The sequence below is a fragment of the Phaseolus vulgaris genome, chromosome 9, assembly GCF_000499845.2.
Source record: "Phaseolus vulgaris cultivar G19833 chromosome 9, P. vulgaris v2.0, whole genome shotgun sequence".
NCBI classification, from domain to species: domain Eukaryota; kingdom Viridiplantae; phylum Streptophyta; class Magnoliopsida; order Fabales; family Fabaceae; genus Phaseolus; species Phaseolus vulgaris.
The window spans coordinates 37,941,450-37,951,392 of NC_023751.2; the positions used below are offsets into that span (position 1 = coordinate 37,941,450).

Sequence of the window (9,943 nt, forward strand, 5' to 3'; positions counted from 1 at the left end):
TTTAGAACGAAATGGTTAAATAGTTTTTTTTTTGTTATAATGATGATTAAGACATGTACATATGATACTAAAGATATATGAACAATTTTTGAGTATATATACGCTATTTTGTCCTTATATTATATATATATAATATAATATAATTTAATATAATACGAAAAACTTGATGCAAGTTACGTTATAATGATAAAAAAAATTATTAAATAGAAATTAATTTTGAAAACAAAATTAAAATTAGATACTACTTTATATATTAAAAGAATGTTATTATATAAAATAATTTTTATTATTAATAAATAATTTTTAAATTGGTATCTAATTAATTACTAAAATCTTAGTTACCAACTCCATAATCTAATGTCTAATTAGTTGATAATTAAAATTTTAATAATTAATCTAAGTGCATCCAATTTCCGGATAATTATAATTATAAACATATAAGTCTGAGATATTAAAAAAATCAGAATAACAACACCTATAATATTTTTTCATTTCAACCAAAATCTGTTTCCTACTGTATCAAATGTGTTTGTGATTTCTAGAATGACATCATCCTTAACATACAACCCAATGTCATTTATGGATTATTTATAAAGTCACAATGCCTTCACATTGGTCAATCATGAAACTGAGGATGATGAAGATGAAAATAAAGATAATAACAATATCCTACCACAAATTTGTATACAAATTAAGCTAGAATAATGAAGATCTAAAAGACAAACAAAAAGATCAACTTGTAGAAGAAGCTTTCACATATAAATATTTGTTTACTTTTTTTTTTAGGTGTTATTCTTTAAAATTAATCACCCCTTTATTCAAAATTTGTTTTGTATAAGGATCTTCAACTATATCTTTTATCATCAATTACATTCTTATTATTTTATATTTTCCAAATTACATTGAATTAACATTATTATTTTAATTAATGGACCACACTATTAAAAAAATATGTAAATTAATATATATAATATATTTAAAATTAAAAACCATAAGTAAATTTTTAATTTTTCAAAATAACAATAAATACCATTTTTAAATAAATAAAAATCAACAAGTTAATTAAAAATACCAAAACAGAAATTCAAATTTAGCCTCATTAACACTTCAAAATATTTAATTTAAAATTTATTCAAAAGAGAATTATTTTATTGAGATAATAATCTTTTATCTAATTTGTTCTTAGAATTTTTATGAATAGATATAGTCTAACATGGGAGTTTTAGTCTAGTTCTTCCATAAGTTTTTTAATTGTCTTTCTTTTTTTTAATAATATTTTTTTATGTGATAACAAAGGATTGTTGTTACTTGAGATATCAGTCTAGTTGAGATACCAATATATACGAAGTTGCACAGTAATACCTAATATATTGCTTTTATAAAAAAAAAAAACACAAAATAATAAGGAGTATAGTTGTATTAATCTAACCAAGAACATGACTTCAATAGGAAAACATATGGATATACAAACTATATGGATAAGAAACTTGATTTTTCTTTTCTCAAACTTGATTACAGAGATTTTGGATGTTTTCTTAGCTTTCTTTGGAGGTTGTAGATGATTTTGAAAGGCCATGTGCATAGTTTCATTATGCTTTATTGAATGCATTAAAATGTTAATACTGCAAATTTGACCTTCAGTTGGAGAAAGAGGGCTTTGTAAAGGGTGTTCCAATAGGACAAGCTCTTGATATAAACATACCTCCCCCAAGGCCAAAAAGAAAACCTAGCAATCCTTATCCCCGGAAGACCAATGCTGTTGTCCCAACCTTACAAAATGGAGCAAAAAATGAAAAGTCTCTCATTTCAATTGCATCTTTACATGGTAAACAAGCATTGGACTTGGAGAAAGAACCACTTCCAGAGGTTATATCTTTTTATTTTTTATACTTCAATGGCAATTCACACTATCTGTTTTTCCCCCTTTCAATAAAATCACTCTACTTGCTCTTTCAGAAGCATGGTGTGGAACTAAAAGAAAACAAGAAGGAAAGCAGATGGAAAGCATTTACCATTCTCCATGAGGCACCTCGTTCATCAGTATCACTGCTGCAAAGAAATTCATGTGCCTTAAGGGAGTTTATACCTTCAATAAAAGAGGTAATAACTCTAGATGAAACAAATGAATCTTTTATTACTGATGAGCTTCAAAATCACAAGTTGGAGTTACATGATGATGGAAACCACACACAAAAGACTAATGGCACATGTGAAGTCTTTAAGTTGGAGAATTTTGGTGCTTTGAAATTGGTTCAAACTGAGAAAACAAATGCTCCTCATTGTGCATTATCAATAGATGGCATGCAAGGAAATCAGAATTACCCAAGACATGTCCCTGTGCACGTCGTTGATGAGAACTTTGGAACCAATAATCAAAATCCATCCCCAGATATGTTTGTTCAAGACTCCATGTTCAATGTGCATCCTAAGATTCTCCCCAATTCTGCTGCATCAAACATAACTGAAAGCCAAAATAACACAGAACGGTCATCTGTTCATCAATCATTTCCTCCTTGCCCTCCCCTCACACAGCATAATCAAGGTGATTACCATTCATTTCTTCACATGTCTTCCACCTTTTCAAATCTTATTGTCTCTACCTTGCTGCAAAACCCTGCTGCTCATGCTGCAGCAAGTTTTGCTGCTACATTTTGGCCCTATGCAAATGCAGAAGCTTCCTCTGATTCTCCAGTGTGCACTCAGGGTTTTCCATCTGCACGAATTGGCTCGCCTCCAACTGTGACAACTATTACGGCTGCTACAGTAGCCGCCGCCACTGCATGGTGGGCTGCCCATGGACTGCTTCCTCTGTGTACTCCCTTTGCGTTTCCTCCTGCATCAGCGACCACAGCTCCATCCATGACTATTGGCGAATCACCACACAAAAACCAACAAGGAGAGGTTAAGCCACAAAACTCTCCTATGCTAGATCAGATACTGGATCCAGAACAATCGGAAGTTATGCAAGCTCAACACCCAGCTGTTTCTTCATCAGAATCTCAGGATAAGGGAGATACCAATGTAAATATTGCATCAGAGGCTACTAATCCTGAGATGAACCAAGCAATTTCTGAGAATCCCGATTCCGACAAAATGAACGGCAGAAAACCCGTAGACCGTTCCTCGTGTGGTTCTAACACAACCTCTAGCAGTGAAGAGTCTGAGATACAACAGAAGGATGAGAAAGAAAAGGAAGAACCCAATACACTTGATGCAAACCTTTTAGGTACAGAGCCTAATAATCGTCGCAGTAGAAGCATTAACAACCTTACTGAATCTTGGAAGGAGGTCTCTGAAGGGGTATGACTGTTTATCTAATCAAGTGTTAATGCAGTGTATGTGTTTATATTATTGCTGCTTCTTTTCTCATGCCATTATTATTTTCAGGGAAGGCTTGCCTTTCAGGCGCTATTCTCCAGGGAGGTGTTGCCACAAAGCTTTTCACCTCTTCATGCTTTGATAAATGCAGATAATTATCAGCCACACAGCATTAAAAACAATGCAGACTACAAAGATGAAGAAGACCTTGAAACCAAAAAATGCAGTCCTAATTGTGATGGGCTGCAGAAAAGTGTGTTATTTGTGAAAGATAATGATGAGGAGGAGGGATTGCTAAGCATAGGTCTTGGACAAGGAAAGCTGAAGAGTCGTCGAACAGGGTTTAAGCCTTACAAAAGGTGTTCGGTAGAGGCAAAGGAAAACATGGTCTGCAACCAAGGAGAAGAGAAAGGTGCCAAGAGAATACGGTTGAATGAGGAAGCTTCAACTTGATGGTTGAGATATATGCATGCAAGCACACAAAGAAAATCTCTACTTTTGCATATAACATTTATATGTCCCTTTGATCTGGGTCTGTATTCCTTATCAGTTCACGAAACTGGTCGTGTAGATGTGTATAACATTCTTTTTGTTTCTTGGAATGATGTTACTGCAGTTCAAAACTCCGCTAAAATTGACCTAGACAACAAACTTTAAGTACTGTTTGTGCATGGATCGTTTAAGAATTTATAATCCATCGTTCAGTCACTTCACAAGATGCTGCTAATGCCTTTTCGAGTCTTCTAATTCATCATAGATATGGAGCATAGTAAGAAGTGTTCTTTGCTTGATTTGCAACTCCAAATTCCATATAATTTAACGGTGGTAGGTGATTTTTTTTTTATAAAAGATAAATTTAAATTAGGGGTAATGATTTAAACATTTAATGTTATGATAACCAATATTATTCACTTTATCCACTAATTTCATTCATTATTAATTTTAAATATGATTTTTATTCATAATAAATTGTAAAATAATAACTATAACTAGTACTCTATTATATGTTTATAATTAAAACTTACAATAAACAAATTATAATTTAGTTTTAAAATATGATAAATTGTTTTAAATTATTTAAAATTTAAAAATTATTTAATTTTATTTAAAAGATAGAGATAAAAGAATAGTTTGTTGTGGGGATAATAATGGAAATAGTGCATGTGAAATTTCACCTCGAAGAAAGAGAAAAAAGAATGGAGAAGGTTCAACTAAAAAAGTGACATAGTCTTCTTATTCCTCTTACAAATATTTTATCTATTTACCTGCATTAAATTTAAAACCTCTAAGTTCTGCAGACCCAAGACATGTTAACTGCAAGCATATAGTTGTGTACCCAAGAATAAATTCTAAATGTACACGTAATGCTAAGTTCAAATCCAGAAATGATAGGATAATTATTCCTTTTATATATTGTAAATATTATTTCGACACATACAAACACTAGTCGTAAGAAAATTATATGTAGAATGTAATCATACCTACAATTTTAATTGCGACTTATTGAAAATCTCTTTTGTGTTCATCCTTACATTCTCTTAGCTGAATGAATGTCCTACGGTGGCGTGGCGTGGATTGACACCAACGATCCAATTACGTTTAATTAAGATCAGTGAAATTAAGTCGTTATTAAGAATTAGGTAATACACATTTAAGCACGATTCACTTCACTAATCCGGCCCAACAATGTAGGTCTATTAAAATAATATAAATAACACATATTCTAACAAGAAGCAGGTACATAATTTATTATTGTGTTCTGACAACTGAGTGTCGAACCCTTTACTGACTTGAGTGTCGAAGTGTTTTCTGTAAGTACCCCATTCGGAATTCACTAGGCCTCAGTTTATTTTTGGAAACGGAAAGAAGAAGATTTACTATGTGTGAGTAAAAAAAATAAAAAAACAACGTATTAAATAATATAAAACATGAAAAACGAAAAGGGTTTCCTGCTTAAAACTTTCTTCGCGTGGTAAGAAAGAATTGCGACGAAAGTTGTTTTATAGTTTAGATTAGTTTTTTATTTTAAACTAAAATTATTATTATTTTTATTTAAAATAAGATTATAATTTAAATATAAAAATATAATTAAAACTGTAAAAAAATATTTATTATAAAATAACATAATTAATTATTTATAAGAATAAATATAAATAATAATAATAAATATATTTTTAAATAAAAAAAAATTATATAATAATTATATTAATTATAAAAAATAAAGATAAAAATATTAAAGTTATTTAATTTATAAATAAATCAATCCAATTAATTTTTTATCAATTAAAAAAATATAATTTCAATCACATTTATCCCATCACTCACAAACTTTCATAAACTTTCTTTACACTTTCTACTCTATTTATCTTAATCCAAACAACCTCAATTTCTTCACACTTTTCCTTCAAGTCATCTCAAATCCACTCCCTCATTTTCACTCCGTAATCCAAACAAACTCTAGAAGACCGAGTGATCCAGCAGTTGAGATTGGAAGGAGTAACGAGAAGCTTGGAAGAGGAAACTTAAACATAGACCACCGACCACCCGACAGGAAGGAAGAAGACGAAGCCTCTCAATATTTCTCTAGGTCTCATCTCCCCAACGAAAACATTATTATTTTAATAATATATAACTAAATATGTTTTTAACGAATATATTTTTATTTTATTTAAAAAAATGGTTTTATAGTAGTTGTTAATGAAAACATCATTGTAAGTTTTGGTGTTTAACGAAGACTTAAATTGTCATTATTAAATAGTATTTTAATAATAATTTAGCACAAAATAATCTTCTAAATGAATAAAGAGAATCATGTCGTTCAAATAAAATAAATAATGAAATATTAATCAGCATATTAACCACCATAAAGTGTTATGGGTCGAATATTATATATATGAGAAAATTGTAGCAAGATTTATAAGATTTTGGAATTGTCTATATAAATAAAAAATTTCTTATACAAAATATTAAAAACTCGTCACTATTTTAGAATAACTATTTTTAATGATATTATCGTGATCAATAAATGAAATATGCATGAATTAAATAGTGTGTTGGTTGAAGACAAAATGAGGTTTAAAAATTAAAAAGTTAACTTAATTCTTTAAGTAAGCCATAAGAAAAGCAAGGAACTAGAAAAAATTTAGTGAAAAAACATGATATGCTAAAAGTTAATAAGCATCTAAAAATCTAGAAGAAATAATGAAGAAAAAATAATTATAATTTTTTTAGGAAATTTGGACATTTTTTTTAAAAGGATTACTCAAAATAGGTTACTCAAATTGGTTCAAAAAGAAAAGTAAACTTAATAGTTATATATGTTTCGAATCAAATAAGTAATGAATTGATCCTAATTTTCCGACTCATGTTTCTAATACAAGGAGGGATTATTCAGTGTTTAAATCATAAGTTTAAATATAAAAAAATTATGTTCATGAAAAATAAAGTGAAGACTCTTGTGGACTCTGATATCATCTTTTACATATTTCAAATATTTTATTAATATGAAAGTGCATATAACATAATATATTACATACCATGAGCTTGTTCTCTTACTTCAAAATGCATAAAAACAAACATAAAACACATAAACAAGCAATTAGAAATAAATCTGAGAAAGTAATAGGACATAGAACATAGCATATGTTGTGGTCTACTTGAAGAACTCCATAATCCAGAAAATGTTGACATGACATTCATATCTTATGCCACTAAATCCAGCTTCTCTTGCCAATTTCATGAACTCTTCTTCAGATCGTTCTTTACCTCCTGGGTTCTGAGTCATCATCAAAACATCTATTTGTGAAATCGCCTTATAAGCATTATTAGTCTCTGTTATCTTTGGAAGAACTGCCTCCACAACTATCACTTTTCCATCATCAGGAATTGCATCATAGCAATTCTTCAACAACTTTAGACAATGTTCATCACTCCAATCATGAAGTATCCACTGCAGAGTTACTTAATGTCAAAGGGCAGATTGGTATAATTGAATTAAACTCTTTAATAGTTTTGATGTTATCTTTAATAGTTTTCTTTGTTTGTTTGACATTTTTTCATTGAGAAATAAGAAAGAATAACCACGAAAATCACAAATGGTTTATTCTATTTCTTATAGGGTTGGAAATCCCACATTGACTAGAGATAAGGACATTTCATAATATATAAATGGGTGCAAACCTCACTCCCATGAGCCGGTTTTATGGGGTTGAGTTACGCTTAAAACCCATTTCTTAACATGGTATCAGAGTCATTTCGAGCCTATCTTAGCGAGTATTTATTGGGTTTATCAGTCCACCCGCTATCGGGCCGTTATCGGACCACCCATAACATATATCTACACGCACGGGCGATCGATTAGAGATAAGAACATTTCATAACATATAAATGAGTGCAAACCTCTCACCCCATGAGCCGGTTGTAGCAAAAAAAAAAAGTATATTTCATACAAAACTTAAACAAATTTCTACCCTCCTTCCACTATAAAAAGGTTTCTAACCACATTTTAATTAAAGTGTTCTCTGCAACATTAAATCAACGACTTAGAGTCTACTTTAAAGTTGAAATTAGAAAGAAAAAACGACAACGACCAGGCACACTGAAGAATTGAAAAATAAGAAACACATTCATAGTTTGTATTAATTATATAAAAAACCAAATAAAGTTTTAATAGAATGTTTAGAAGTTTAAACTGAAGTCAGAAAGGTGTTTAAAACAGAAAAATACTTGCACCATGAAATAGTAAAAATATTCACTTGATAATTTACTATGATAATGCAACAATATATATAATTAAAAAATAAAAAAAGTTATAATTAAAATTTAAAAAAAAATGATTAAAATATCTATTCATATTCAAGATAAGGAACACGTTCATAATTTGTATTAATTATATAAAAAAAACAAATAAAAAAGGTGTTTGATAAAAGGAGAGATTCCTCTCCTCTTTAAAATTAAATACTAGTATATTTTTCCCAGCACCCATCATTATGAATTGACCAAAATCTCCACTATCACAGACACACTTACCTTCATAAATATGGCGTCTCCTTTAGGCACATTTTCAAACATATCTCCCCCAACATGTTCCACTCCTGCAATATTAGGTACCTTTTGCTTTTAAAACTCAACCTATTCATAGCATATATTATTAACAAATAAATTATTTTCAACATAAAAAATTATTAAATAAAAATTAATTTTTGATAAAAAAAATTAGTTATTATAATGATTAAATTATAGATTATTTTAAAGATAAAAAAGTTATTAATTTTTAAATTAGTTTCTAAATTGATATGTAATTAGGTATCTAGATTTTTCTATCAAATTTAACTAATTAAAAATTAATTATTAATAATAAAAATTAATTTAAAAATTAATCTATTTTTTAATCTTTAAAATAGTTTCTAATTTAATCATTATAACAATTAATTGATTTTTAATTTTAAAATTAATTTTTAATCAATATATTTTAGTGTTTGTACTCTAAGCAAGTAAATATATTACACACTATTTATGTTATTATCTTGTAAAACTCTAAATTTACCAAATAAGTCTTCAAAAGACAAAAAGAACATTTTTTTTTCTTAATTTTGCAGAACCACAGGATTGGAATGTGTAAGGATGATACCAGGATAGGAAGGAGCATCTCGAATGACATGAGGCAAGTCGAAATTGATGCCATGGATATTAGGGTATTTGGAAGTGATCAAGTTAATGTTGACTCCAAGACCACCACCAACATCCACCACTCTTTTTATGCCCTCAAAACCTTTGTAGGATTCCAGAACCTTCTTCATCACCAAAGTGGTGTGATTGATCATAGCTGTGTTGAAAACCTTGTTGAATCTTGAGTCCAAACGTGGATACTCAAAAGCATGAGTGCCATAAACCCTATTGAATGGAATACCCCCCTCCCTAGTTGCATCTTTCAGCTCACTCCTATTTTAAAACATACCAATATGTTTGTGATGGAAAGGTAGATAAAATGATAATAATAGTTGAGAGAGAGAGAGAGAGTTTAACCAGCTTTGTAGGAAGATTTTGTCTTGGACTAAGGCCATCAAGGGTCCCAACGAAACTCCATCAGAATTGGGAGCAAAGAATGCGGCGACGGGAGTGATGGTGTAGAGGCGGTGAAAGGAGGGAGGAACACGGTGGTCGGAAACGAGGGAAGAGTGAAGAATGGAGTGAGAAGAAAGAAGTGCGAGGAGACGATCTAGCATTGAGGCTGCTTGTGGGTTACTGCAACTAATCTTTGATGCTATTTCCTTAGCAGACAGCTTAGCACCTTCTCCAGCTTCTTTGAGCACCTGAAACACTCCCAGGTCCGTCGCCGATTGCAGTGCCATGGAAAGAACCACCGAACTCACAAGCTGCATGGCACGCGAGAAGCTTTCTTCATCTTGTGTTTGTTGTTCTTCCTTCCTCTTCTCTTCATCATTGAACCTTGAATTTGGAAGGCTTGCCATCTCCACGTAGCTTGTACACTTAAAACCAATGTATATTCTTCTTCTTCTTCTTGCCTATTTTAGAAAAGTTAGAGGGGTATACAGCACTTTAATTTGAAAAAAGTGGTGGTTAGATGCACCACTTTACTATTATATCTGTGGAGTCATGTTAAAGT

General features: G+C 30.5%; 2 protein-coding genes across 2 annotated transcripts; one reads left to right on the forward strand and one right to left on the reverse strand.

Moving 5' to 3' along the window:
* The first annotated feature begins 1,436 nt into the window (after window positions 1-1,436).
* Window positions 1,437-3,952, forward strand: LOC137822472 (protein LATE ELONGATED HYPOCOTYL-like). The gene is made up of 4 exons (XM_068627358.1): window positions 1,437-1,529; window positions 1,642-1,866; window positions 1,957-3,300; window positions 3,388-3,952. The coding sequence occupies exons 1-4, from the start codon at window positions 1,437-1,439 to the stop codon at window positions 3,769-3,771; spliced, it is 2,046 nt and encodes a 681-aa protein (XP_068483459.1). The 3' UTR covers window positions 3,772-3,952.
* A 2,836-nt stretch (window positions 3,953-6,788) lies between these two features.
* Window positions 6,789-9,943, reverse strand: LOC137822087 (cathecol O-methyltransferase 1-like). The gene is made up of 4 exons (XM_068626992.1): window positions 9,343-9,943; window positions 8,948-9,258; window positions 8,347-8,411; window positions 6,789-7,267 (listed from the first exon to the last, which is right to left on the reverse strand). Exons 1-4 carry the CDS (start codon window positions 9,786-9,788, stop codon window positions 6,971-6,973), a joined length of 1,119 nt encoding a protein of 372 aa, XP_068483093.1. The 5' UTR covers window positions 9,789-9,943; the 3' UTR covers window positions 6,789-6,970.